General features: G+C 42.4%; 1 protein-coding gene and 1 pseudogene across 1 annotated transcript in view; one reads left to right on the forward strand and one right to left on the reverse strand.

Annotated features, from left to right (window-relative positions):
• The first annotated feature begins 637 nt into the window (after positions 1-637).
• Positions 638-13,141, forward strand: part of NNMT (nicotinamide N-methyltransferase) — a 16,781-nt gene continuing 4,277 nt past the window's right edge. Inside the window, exons 1-2 of the mRNA XM_015562479.1 lie at positions 638-905; positions 1,625-1,832. Coding sequence (XP_015417965.1) covers positions 752-905; positions 1,625-1,832 — 362 coding nt within the window. The 5' untranslated portion in view covers positions 638-751. The remainder of the gene's footprint in view (positions 906-1,624; positions 1,833-13,141) is intronic.
• Positions 4,553-5,526, reverse strand: LOC102769308 (annotated as a pseudogene).

The raw sequence follows: 13,141 nt of genomic DNA on the forward strand, positions 1-13,141 counted from the left end.
TGTAACCCTTGGTTACAAGACTTCTCTCCAGCTAGTCTTCAGTTGGTTGTTCAGGATGATTATTTTATAATTTAGTTCTAATTCCAGTTTGGTCCTGGGAGGAGGTGAGTGTAGCTTCCACCTATTCTACCACCAAATCACATCCCCCCTCATTCAGGATTTTAAAATTGCTCCTTCACCTTTCCTTTTTCCAGACCTCATCTGAGACTCCTTCTTTAGCCCACATTCCTCAGCCCTGAACACATTTCCTATCCTCGCCCTTCTCCTCTTTCCTTTAACATGTTTAAATTTAAACCATTCTTTGTGACTCTGTTTCCTGGGACAATCGCTGTGAGAAGGAAGAATGATGTCCTGTGGGGAGATGACCCACCCCGCTGGATTTCGTAGTTCTTCTGTGAGTTAAATCGTTTCCCCGATGAGCTCAGTTGATCTCTCCTGTCTATAATCCCTCCGAGCTGAACTCTGCCCCTTGGCCAATATTGCATGCGGCTCATGGCTCTGCCCCTGCCACTCCCCGCTTTGCGAGGATCCCTTCCCCAGGAATTTCATCACTTCCTAGAACAGCCAAACTTTTTTGGTATATTTCTCTCAGTTAGTGTTTAACCAAACACCTATCTCTAAGGGGTGGGCTGAACTGACAGAGGAAATGTTAAAAACATGAGACGCAGGAGGACAATTTCTGCAGGGACTCCCTGGCTTCTGGAGGAGAGGGAGGTAGGGCAGTGGACAGGTGGCGTAGGAGAGAGACACAATGGAGTCTGGTTTCACCTCCAAGGACACCTATCTGAGCCATTTTAACCCTCAAGATTACCTAGAAAAATATTACAGCTTTGGGTCCACACAGTCTGCAGAAAACCAGATTCTTAGGCTTCTTCTGAAAAAGCTTTTCAATATATTCTGTGTGGGTAAGTCTGTCTGTTGTCTGTGTCTCCTATCTCCCCTCCCCACCCCAAAACGTGAGTCATATAGATAAGTCTCAGGGCATGACTGGAATTTTTGTCTAGTCATTGCTATTTAACAGCCCTTTTGGCATCACCTTCTTATGTAGCTAAGATAAAAACTAATGTTGGTGTGGATACTTTACAGTTTACAAAGTGCTTTTATATCCATTATCTTGTTGGGTCACACTAAAGGAAAACCAGAAGACGGGAGTTCTGTCCTTGATTCTACATGGATTTGCTATGTGACTAGCACCAGCCATTTAACTCTTGTGATTGATCACTTAAGAAATGGAGGTTCTAATACTTATTCTGTTCCTAACTCAATGGACTATTGTGAATATGCATGAGATAAAGACCTCCCAACATATGAAGAACTGGATGGAGACATTATATAAACTCAAATTTAAAAAAAAAACAACACTTTCCCCCAAAAGTATTCCTTAATAGTTTTGAGCAGCATGCCTCCGCCCTAGATGAGGGAACAGAAAATGAAAGTCTGTTTAAAAAAAAAAAAAGACTTGACAGAATAGTCATGATGATCTAAGTGGTGAGATGATAGGGGGTCTGTCTTTGGGGCCCTCCGTGGGGCTCTCCATCATAATGCCGGCAAAGGCAACGCAAGTCAGCTCTACCGCCGCCATATAAAGCCTAATTCCCCTTCCTCATTCCTTCCTCTCAACCAGCTGGCGTGAAGGGAGACCTCCTGATTGACATTGGCTCTGGCCCCACCATCTATCAGCTCCTCTCTGCTTGTGAATCCTTCAAGACGATCATTGCTACTGACTACACTGATCAGAACCTGCAGGAGCTGGAGAAGTGGCTGAAGAAGGAGCCAGGGGCCTTCGACTGGTCCCCGGTAGTGACCTATGTGTGTGAGCTCGAAGGGAACAGGTAGAGAAACTGGGCTCTGCTTCTGGGCTTTCTGAGGGGACTTGGGTGACAGTTTGTTTTTCAGAACCAAGAATTATCCTTAGAGTCCAAGTTAAAAGCAAAGGAGAAAGAAATCCAAATGGAGAATGAGAGAGCAAGAATGAGGTGGGGATGGGGGAGGTGTGCGCACGCACCAGAACACAGGCAGAGGGCTGAAGAGATGCACACGGAGCCAAGAGGACTAGAGCTTTCCAGGCCGGTGTGTGGGCTGTGTCCTGGCCAGGTACCTTAGGACCCTGTTTTAGGGCAACTTCAAGAGGCGAAACCAGCTCCTCACCAGAAGCTCTTGGGGTCAGAACTGTCCCCCTAGTGCCATCCTGTTGCTAGCCACCCAAGCACACAGGATTCTGCCTTGAGGGTGGCTACGCTGATACCCCAAAAAGCTGACTCTATTTTTAAACTGAGATTTGCAGCATAAAGGGATTATTTGAAAGGAACTTGTTACTTCACCATCCATAAAGTGAGAGCTTTACATACTCACAACTCATGACCAAAATCTGACCCCGCCTTATCGACAAGTGAGCGTATGCCACAAGTCTAGCTTAAATTGCTCCTTCTCCCCCATGAGAAACATGTGGCAATAGTCCACTAGGCAGGGGTGACAGTTCTGTGTTTCACTGCCTTGTGCTCCTGTCCTGATGTGCCTCCACTCTGCTGCCCAGCCATCTTCAGTCCTAGAGCATCATGTCTGCTGCTACGCATACTGCTGAGGCCCCAACAACTCCTTTGCAAACTGCATAAAAATACCCTTTAGCCCTAACCGGTTTGGCTCAGTGAATAGAGCGTCGGCCTGCGGACTGAAAGGTCCCAGGTTCGAGTCTGATCAAGGGCATGTACCTTGGTTGCGGGCACATCCCCAGTGGGAGGTGTGCAGAAGGCAGCTGATCGATGTTTCTCTCTCATCAATGTTTCTAACTCTCTATCCCTCTCCCTTCCTCTCTGTAAAAAATCAATAAAATATATTTTAAAAAAAATACGACTTTAGCATTTTTCCTAGGATCCTGCTGGCCCTGTCTGCTACTTGCTCAGTTTGCTTACTGGTTTTCCTACTCTTGTGGTTGTTTTTTGTTTGTGTGTGTGTTTGGTGCATTCTTTCTGTCTTTCCCCAAGGATTTAATTTTTACATGAAATCTCTCTCTTCCTTCCCCAGCCCATTTTGCCCTGTATTCCCCCCTTTGCTCATATAATGCACACTGTGTGTGTTGCACCACATCCTCTGTCTTTCCTTTTCTTTCACAACGGGAAAGCATATATATATTTTTTAATTCACATATCTCAAGATTTGGTCTAGAAAGAGCTCTAATTTCCTGGCAAGACAGGCCTCTCAAAAAACAAGCACTGACACTTTTACACATGATTAAAGAAATTAGCTCCTTCCTTCCTTCCTTCCTTCCTCCCTCCCTCCCTCCCTCCCTCCCTCCCTTCCTTCCTTTCTTCCTTTTTTTTTTCCCGACTACTAGATAGCTTTGGAAATTAGCTTTTGCTGCAGATTTGAAAATGTTTCTTAATGAATTACAAACCTGTACTGACCACCTATGATGTGCTGCAGTGCTAGCTTCTGGGATAGAATGGTAAATGAGATGGAGGAGGGCCCTGCCTCATAGAGCTTATGTCAGGAAGGCACACAAGTGCCAGATCACTTGGGTCCTCAAGACCAAGTTAGATTGTTGACTTCAGATATAACAGGAATGCATAGAGGAATAACCAAGACAGTGCTGTGACCCAATTTGCATTTGTAAAAATCTCTCTGGCTGTTGTGTGGGAATGGATGAGAGGGGGTTAGAGGAGAATGAGAGATGCAGAAAGGAGACAATTTAAATCCAGGTAAGAGATGGTGGTGGTGTGGACTAGGCAATGGAGGGAGGTAGATGATTTTAAGATGCATTTTTGAAATAGGATGGATAAGCGTTGGTATCACATATCAATGGTGACTTCCATATTCCTGAACTCAAAAAAGAGGAGGATTGAGGCAATAGTCCTGAATCTCAGGGGAAAATATAAGAAAATGTGGTCTTCACATGTCCCTAGGAATGTGCCACCTCCACCCTCTTCCTCTGGAGTGATGGTCATTTTCCGGTCCTTGTACTTACCTTTGGCTGCCATCTAGTTACCAGCGTGCTCACTCATTTCCTTCTAAAGCTAACTCTGAAGTCTGTTCTTTAACCCTCCCATATGCTTTGAACTGTTTGCTAACTTTGAGTTATTAAGGGTGTTCTACACTTTATCTTCATTTCTTTACATATCATTGCTACACTGTCTTATTGTTAGCAAACATGAATTGTCAAATGGAAATAAGCAAGGTGACTCATTGGTGGTACAGTTCTTTATAACTTTGGTTGTAATTTTTTTGACTTTACAGATCAATTTAGGAGAATGGGTATATTGACTCTTCAGTGCGTGAGCATGGCTTATTTTTTCACTTATTTAAGACTTCATTTCTCTCAGCAATATTCTGTAGTTCTCATATTTTATTTTGCTAAAATTTTCCTTTGAGTCACATTTTGAATGCTATTGTTAAATTTATTTTGAAATGTTTTAATTTTATTTTATTAATTTTTACTTCATTAGCTACTATATAGAAATGCAATTGATTTTTGTATATTGGCCTTGTGTTCTGTAATCTTGCTGACTTCATTAATTAATTTATGAGTGTTTTTGTAGAGTCCATAGGGGCTGTTTTCTTTGTTTTTTATAATTTTACAATATACATTAGACATTTATGTACGTTAAGAGGTATTCCATTTTTCAAAGAAATTTCCTCTAGCTCCTGTCTTTGCTATCTTCTCCAGAGCAGTAAGCAGTAATTACTACTCTTGTAGATGAGCTGCTCCATTGTGGTGGGCAGTGATTATAACTTTATGTTTAAAGTCATTATCATCTCCCCAAACTCATTTCACCACACAGTCTCACTGCATTGTTCACAGTAAAAATACGCTCTACTCAGATTTGAAGCAGCTACTCAAAAGCTAGAGGCCCCGAAGATGTTTGGGTGCTGACTTAGCAAGTGTTGACTGGCACCAATGTCTATTTGTTCAATTACTAAAACTACAATAATAGAAATGAAAGCTAACTTAATGGAAAAGGAACTTGGGAATGAGATCATTAATTATAACTAATACATTGTAGATACAAATACCATGTATTTCCTGATTAGTATCAGGTAAATATCTAAACTATCCAATATCTGGTCTAAGGGCAAAAGGTCAGAGACTCTCGGATCCATTTCGAAAACCTGAGGTCCTCTGGGACAGTCACTTTAGTCTTTTTCTCAGAGATTTCCGTTGGTCCTTTTTTGGTACCCAGTTGTGTCTGCATCTTTAGAGTCTACTTTGCCTTTGCTTTTATCATTGGATTGGTGGGTAGCTTTTCTAGGCCACTACGCCACCTACGACTGACAAATGGGGAGACCACAGGGTACGTGCATGGTGCCAGAAACTTTTTGTAGACCCACAGCAGAACTGGAATGAGGATGTACAGGAACGCACACCATTGCCTCAGGCCGGAGCTCCTGAATGAGAGAGTCCGGGTCAGGAGAGCAGTAACTGGGCTGGGCTCCTTGTGCGTGGTCAGGCTGGAGCCTGCAGAGCAGCCGACAGTGCCCAGGCCCCAACCTCCTCCCCGCCCCTCACTCCCCACCCTTCCGCCCCCTACCGAAAGCCTGAGATCAACTGGGTCCATAGAGTTTCTGCGTACAAACTTTTAAAATATATATATTTTTAATTGATTTCAGAGAGGAAGGGAGAGGGAGAGAGAGATAGAAACATCAATGATGAGAGAGAATCACTGACTGGCTGCCTCCTGCATGCCTCCACTAGGAATCAAGCCCATAACCCGGGCATGTGCCCTTGACCAGAATTGAACCTGGGACCCTTTAGTCCTCAGGCCAATGCTCTATCCACTGAGCCAAACCTGCTAGGGCTCTACTTACATTCTTTTATCATCTGCAAATAAAAAGTTTTACTTTTATTCCAACTTTCCAACTTTCCACCTTTTATTTATTTTTCTGGCCTATTATACTGGCGAGGACTTCCAGAACAGTGTTGAGTAGAAATTATGAGAGCAGACATCTGTGCCTTTTTCCATATGTTAGGAAAACATGTTCAATGATTCGTCATTAAAAATGGTGATGTTAGCTCTGGGTTTTTTCATGCATACTATTTATCAGCCTAAGTTCCCTTATAATTCCTAGTTTCTTGGGGCTTTTTAACCAAATGTTGAATTTTATCAAACTTTCTTTTATTTGTTGAGAGTCCCACGTGATTTTTCTCCTTTATTCTGAAAATGTGAATTACATTGCATGACTTTGAATGTTTAAACCAAATTAAACTAAACCCCTTGGTCATAAAATGTTATTCTTTTTGTATCTGTATTTATGAGAGATATTGAACTTTAAGTCTAAATATGCTTGGCAGGTGTGGTATCAGCATGATGCTAGAGTCATATGCCAAGCTAAGAGTGTTTCTACACCCCCTATTTTTTAAGAGTTTGTATTTCTTCCTTAAGTGACTGGTAGAATTCACCGGTGCAGCATCTGAACTTGGAGGTTCTTTTTCATGTGCGTGAAGGATTTTTATTAAGAATACGACTCCTTTAATGGCTATTTGGATTTTCTATTTCTACTTTTGTGTTTTGATAAGTACTGTTTTTCAAGAAATTTGTTCTTTTCATCCTGCTTGTCAACTTTTTTGGCACAAGGTTTTTTTTGGTGTTTTTTTTTTTTTTTAACATATTCCGTTACTAACCTTTTAATATCTATAGCTTCTGTAGTAATCTTCCCTCTTTCATTCTTGAAATTGGCAATTTCTGTTTCTTTAAATCTGGGTAAATCTTGCTGTAGATTGGTAAATTTTATTAATCTTTTTTTTTTAATATATTTTATTGATTTTTTACAGAGAGGAAGGGAGAGAGATAGAGAGTTAGAAACATCGATGAGAGAGAAACATCGATCAGCTGCCTCCTGCACATCTCCCACTGGGGATGTGCCCGCAACCCAGGTACATGCCCTTGACCGGAATCGAACCTGGGACCTTTCAGTCCGCAGGCTGACGCTCTATCCACTGAGCCAAACCGGTTTCGGCTTATTAATCTTTTTAAAGGTCCAACTTTTGCCTCTGTGATTTTCTTTTTAAAATACATATATATTTTTATTGATTTCAGAGAGGAAGAGAGAGGGAGAGATAAAAACATTAAAGATGAGAGAGAATCATTGGTCGGCTGCCTCCTGCACATCCCACACTGAAGATCAAGCCCACAACCTGGCATGTGCCCTGACAAGGAATCAGACTGTGACCTCCTGATTCATAGGTCAGTGTTCAACCCCTGAGCCACTCCAGCTGGGCTTGGCTTCGTTGATTTTCTTGATTGTCCATATTATAATGTATTGATTTCTGTTCTTATTTTCTTCCTTTCATTTACTTTGGTTTTAATGTGCTCTTTCCCCCCTAGCTTCTTAAATAGAATCTTAGATCACTGATTTCACACATTTCTTTCTTCTAATGTAGGTGTGGAAAGCTATAATTTTCCTTTAGCACTGTTTTAGTTGCATCCCACGATTTTTGATAGGTCATGTTTTTATTATTCAATTCATCTTTATTTTCTAACTTTCTTTGTGATTTCTTCTTTGACAATAAATTAGAATTGTGTCGCTTAATTTCCAAAATTTCTATTTTTGCTAGATATCTTATTATTATTAGTTTCTAATTAAATTTTGTTGTAGTCAGCCTGACCAAGGTAGCTCAGTGGTTGAGCGTTGATCTATGAACCAGGAGATCACAGTTTGATTCCCGGTCAGGGCATATGCCCGAATTGCAGGCTCAGGCCCCAGTGTGGAGCATGATGAGTCTCTCTCATCAATGAAGTTTCTATCTTGCTCTCCATCTCCTTTCCTCTCTGTAATCAATAAAAATATGTTTTTAAAAATATTTGTAGTCAGAGATTTATTTTATGGTCAGGATATAGTCTACATTGGTGAACAATCTATGTGCTTTCTACATTGAAAAGAATGCATATGGTCCAGGTCTCAGTTTAGTTTCTATAAATATCTATTAAGTCCAGTAGAATAATAGTATTGTTCAAATTTTCTCCATGATTTTTTAATCAATTACTGAGAGGTGTTAAAATTTCAAACTATGATTGTGAATTTATCTCTTGCTCCCCGAGATGAGTCAACATTTCCTTCCTGTACATTGGAGCTTTGTAATAACTGCATACATTTTTAGTATTATTATATCTTCTTGATGAATTGACTATTTGTCATTATGAAATATCCCCATTTTCATCCAGTAATACACTTTGTCTTGAAATGTGGCCACAACAGCCATCTCATGCTTGGTGTCTGTGTGGCTAGTAGGTAGCCTCCAAGATGGCTCCCAATAATCCTCACCTCAAGTTTTCAAACTCTTGTTGCGCTCTCTCCACTTGGCTGTCTGTTGGATTTATTGATTGACTCTAACAAATACAATGCAGCAGAAGGATGGGTGAGCAATTCTGAGGTTAGGTCATTAAAGACCACAGCTTCGCTTATGGGGTGCTCTCTCTTCCTCTCACTCATCTGTGCTGAGGAGTGAGCTTGGAAGCAAATTTCCTCCCCGCTGGGCTTCGAGATGAGTCTGAAGATATGGCCAACGCTCTGCAGCCTCATGAGAGACCTCGCACCAGAGGCACTCGGCTAATCTGTGCCCAGGTATCTCACACAGAGGAACTGGCAGATAGATGTTTGTCATTTTAAATTGCTAGGTTTTGGGGTAGTTTACTAGTATTATACAGAACAGATAACTAATTTACATGGTACGTTTTTTCCCACCCTTTCGTTTTCAACATGTCTGTCTTTATACTTAAAGTGTTTTTCTTGCAAATAACAGTGTTGTAGGTCTTGCTTTTCAAACCAATCTGACAATTTCTGCCTTTAACTGCATTGTTTAGCTGATTTACATTTAATACAATTACTGATCATGTAGGTTGAGTCTAAGTCTACCATCCCGGCACACATTTTCTATTTGTCCCATCTTTTGTCATTCATTTATGCCTTTGTTCCTGCTTCTCCTTGGTGAATGGGATAACTTTTAGTGTTCTATTTAATATAAGTATAAATATAAGTATTTTTTTATCTTTTCTATTGACTTTTAGCGCCTCTTTTGACCACTTTGTGTTTTGTGTGCGTGTAAATGTGATTTTTCTAGAAATTACATGATATATATTTAACATATCTATTACCTCATGAACAAAGTAATATATTAAAACAGTATAATTCCTTTAACCCACTCTACCACCCCATATGCACATGTTGCCATATATTTTACTGGATATACTATACTATAACACTACAATACCTTGCACCACAGGCACTCAGCTAATCCGTGCCCAGATTATCTGACACAGAGAAACTGTTAGATAAAAGTTATTTTTGCTTGAAGCAGTGAGTAGTGCATTTGGTTTTTTATTACTTTATTTATCATTCTAACTAAGTTCAGCAGTTTTAAGTATATCCAAATAAGACAGTATATATATCTATCCAGTCTAGTATTCTTCATTCTTTTCTGAAGATCTAGACTTCTATCTGGTTTCATTCCCCTTCACCCGAAGGACTTCTTTTAGTATTTCTTACAATGCAGTTCTGCTGAAGACAAATTCTCTCAGTTTATTAACATCAGGTAAGAACCAATAATTCTCCCTTCCTGTACTATGAGGACTTTAACAAATTTTGAATCCCAAAGTTCTTCTGGCAAATCTTTTCCCAATGTTTTATTGCTAAAATTGAGGATTTTAAATTGAAATATTATTATTCAAAGTATTATTTTTATATTTCCTTTCAAGATCAATTTGGACATTTGCTTTGTAATTATATTTGCAATTATGCAGACCTATTTTATGCTCACTTTATATGATTTTTCTAGTTATTTGAATTATTTATTCTGATTCATCTCTTAGTCAACTAGCCTTCAAATAATTTTTTCCAGAAGTACACATAGTCCCCTGCAGTTTGGCTCAGTGGTTGGCCCTGGGACCGAAGGGTCTTGGGATCAATTCCCAGTCAAGGGCACGTACCTCAGTTGCAGGCTAGATCCTCAGGTGGGGTACAAACAGGAGACAACCAATGTGTGTGTGCGCGCCCCCCCACCCCAATTCTCCCTCTCCTTCACTCTCTCTAAAAAAATCAACAGGAAAAATATCCTTGGGTGAGGATTAAAAATAATAACAATAATTTAAAAAAGAAATACACTTAGTGACATATTTTCTAAGCTCATGCATGTATAGAATAGGGATGAATTTTTGCTACCCTTCACATTAGTAACAAAGTAAAATTGTTTAATACTGCTTAAATATTGCTCCATTTTTTTCTGGCATTTAGTAGAAAGTTGAAAAGGTCCTGGTCAGTGAGGTGCAGTGTCATCCTGTGCACTAAAAGGTTGCCAGTTCCATGCCCGGCCAGGGCACGTGCCAGGGTTTCGGGCTTGATCCCTGGCAGCGGTCATGCAGGAGGCAGCTGATGGATGTTTCACTCTCACGTGGATTTTTCCTCTCTCTCTCCTTCTCTCTTCCTCTCTCTCTCTAAATAAGAGGCTACTTTCATATGCCATTTTTAGCTTGTAAACCTCCTTAGAATTTTATGCTCGCTATAGCCTTCAAATGGAAGATATCTTCTTCAAAATAAAAGTAATTTAAAACTGTTGTATTAACTATGTGTTCCCAAGAATTAAATTAGTACTAACTAGAAAAACAACTGTAGCTATAAGGATTTGGATAATATCTAAAATTACTACTAAATAAACAAGGAATTTCCCAGAATTTATAGAATTTCAGAGAAAGTTTGTAGGTAAAAAAAAGTTCTCGGTCATTGTCAGACAATACAGCTTCCTGAGGTCCAAATCCTTTATCAAGAAGGCTTCTATAACTTCCTTAATTTCTCTAGCCATCACAGCCTTTCCTTCTCACTCAGAAACGAGCCCTGAAAATCTGGCAGGGTACTGAAAGCATCACTTATCTCATGCAGAATCAGTAGCTTACAACAACGGGCTCTTAAGACACTGTCCCTGCCCAATTGCTCTGTTAGACTAAAGAACTATATTTCTGGCAGGAAAATTCTGCATTCTCACCCTTATCCTTGTGCTAGATCCCGTGGCTTCAACTATTTTGAGAATGATAGTGATCCCATTCAACTGATGTCTTTCTTGAATCTTCAAGTGCCTCTATCAACCCACAACCTATTTCTCCTGAGAGCATTTCCTTTTTATCTGAAGCTATTTCTTCTCCTGACTGCTGCCGAAGACAATTTGAGCTGTCTCCCGTTCCCCTGCCGTTGGAGTGTGACTCATACATTTCAATACCACTCATTTTTATAACTAGCCTAAAAGTTATAAGACACTGGCACCCCATTCTTTTTTCACACTATTCATTTATCAAGTGAGAATGTCAGACACTAACATAGAACTAATTACTCAAGCATGAACCGAGAAAAATGAGGTTTTACCTTACGAACTCCTAGAAAGAGCATTAATTAACCGCTGGCTCCTGGAGCTCGGAGCACATTGCCTTGCGGCCCCAGCCTATCAGCTTCCACATCACCTGGGAGCTGGTGAGAAACTAGACTCTTGGTCCCCACTCCCTGTCTGCGAAATCAGGATCGTGGTGTATGCCAGGTCTGCAGGGAACGGCCAGCGTCTTACCGTTTGGGAAGCACCGGTGTCCAGAGCAGAGCGTCCCAGCAGGTGCGCCAGGGCAGCTGGCCGGTGGGGGTGAGAAACAGGTGTGCTCTGCCAGCGGCCTTCTTGGCCTCGGGGCAGCCAGAGGCCGGGGAGGCCGAGCGCCCCCAGTCGCCTCCCCCAGAGCAGCTCCCCACTTACCTTATCGAGGGGTGTTTCTCTGAAGCGAGTGTTCTCTAGACGCAGATTTCCGATCTGTTTGAGACGATGCTTGTCTATCGTTCCAGGTGGACACAGTTGTGCCAAATCTGGTCCCCGAACTAGTGAAATGCCTCGGTCCCCAAGCACCCCTGCTCCCATGTCTTGTAAAGGCGGCATTCGTTCTCAGCCTCCGGATGCTGATGGTCGGGACGGTTGTGTCAGGGGCACCTGGGAAAGTTCCTGCCCTTCTCTCATAGTGCTCCCGCCCATTGCCTCTTGGGGACCATGAGCAGGGCAGGTGGGAGCCTTCAACTGGCCATTTCCTTCCACAAGGAAACATCCTACTCATGTCTCAGAGCATTTCAAGCCCAGTGTGCTGCAGTCAAGCTGGGATCCTCCCCAGGTCTGCTGCGTTGCTGGTGTTCCCATCTCCTCCAGGGGCACCGTCATGCAGTCGGACAAACCACGGCCTGGAAGCCAACCTTGCCGCCTCCCTCGCAGTCATGTTCCGGGCCCAGCACCAAGTTCTGTCTTACTGCCTGGGTCTCTCTTGAACCAGCATCTTTCTCCCCATATTTTCCATTGCCTGGTCTAACTAAGCTCTTATCCTCTCCCTCCCAACTGGCCGCCCACCTCCGATCGCCTCCTAACATAATTAACTCAAGATGTGAATCTGTTTGCACCCCTCCCTTCTTTAACATCCCTCAGTGACTTCCCATGGCTTTCAGGACAGAAAGCAAAATTCTTAGCCCGGTTGGTCGGTCCATAAAGCCCTGCCTGCCCCTGACCTGTGACCCCGGTTGCCTGCCTTGACTCCGTGCTCTGCTTGGCCTTCGGACCCAGCCTCACTGCATTGTCCTCTCCGGGTCCCTCGGCCTTTGCATGCAGGCTTTGCCAGTGCGAGCCCTTGCACTTGCTCTGTCCTCTTACTGGAATATTCCCCCTCCGTGCTCTCTTGGCCTGGTCAGCAGCCTCTCTGTCTCGGCTTACCCGGCCCCGTGCGGAGGAGCTCTACTGACACTCTGACCAAGTCAAGTACCAACAGTCCCCCGTTCGTTCGTGCCAGGCCCCTCCCCTTCCTAGCACTTATCACCGCTTTCATCTTTCATTTTTGTGGATGATCACTGCATGGCTCTTCCTGGCACCTAATAGAGGTTCAAAAGATCCCTGTAAAATACTGACTGTGCGCGCACTCCCCTCAGACGCTCTCTCCTAGAACTGCCTTCACCTGACCCAGCTGGCCGCACAGACATTTACCTTTACCAACGATTATGCCAGTTCTTACAATCCTTACATTGACATCCAAGCGTACTTAGCTTTTCATTTCCTTTACACGTCTGATGGCTCTCCCTCAGGAGGCCCATGTGGAACCTCTAGGGTGGGGCTTGGGGGAGGTGAGTGTAATGGAAAAAAAGCCTGTGTGTGTGTGTG

This window comes from Myotis davidii, unplaced genomic scaffold (assembly GCF_000327345.1).
Source record: "Myotis davidii unplaced genomic scaffold, ASM32734v1 scaffold97, whole genome shotgun sequence".
Classification (NCBI taxonomy): Eukaryota; Metazoa; Chordata; class Mammalia; order Chiroptera; family Vespertilionidae; genus Myotis; species Myotis davidii.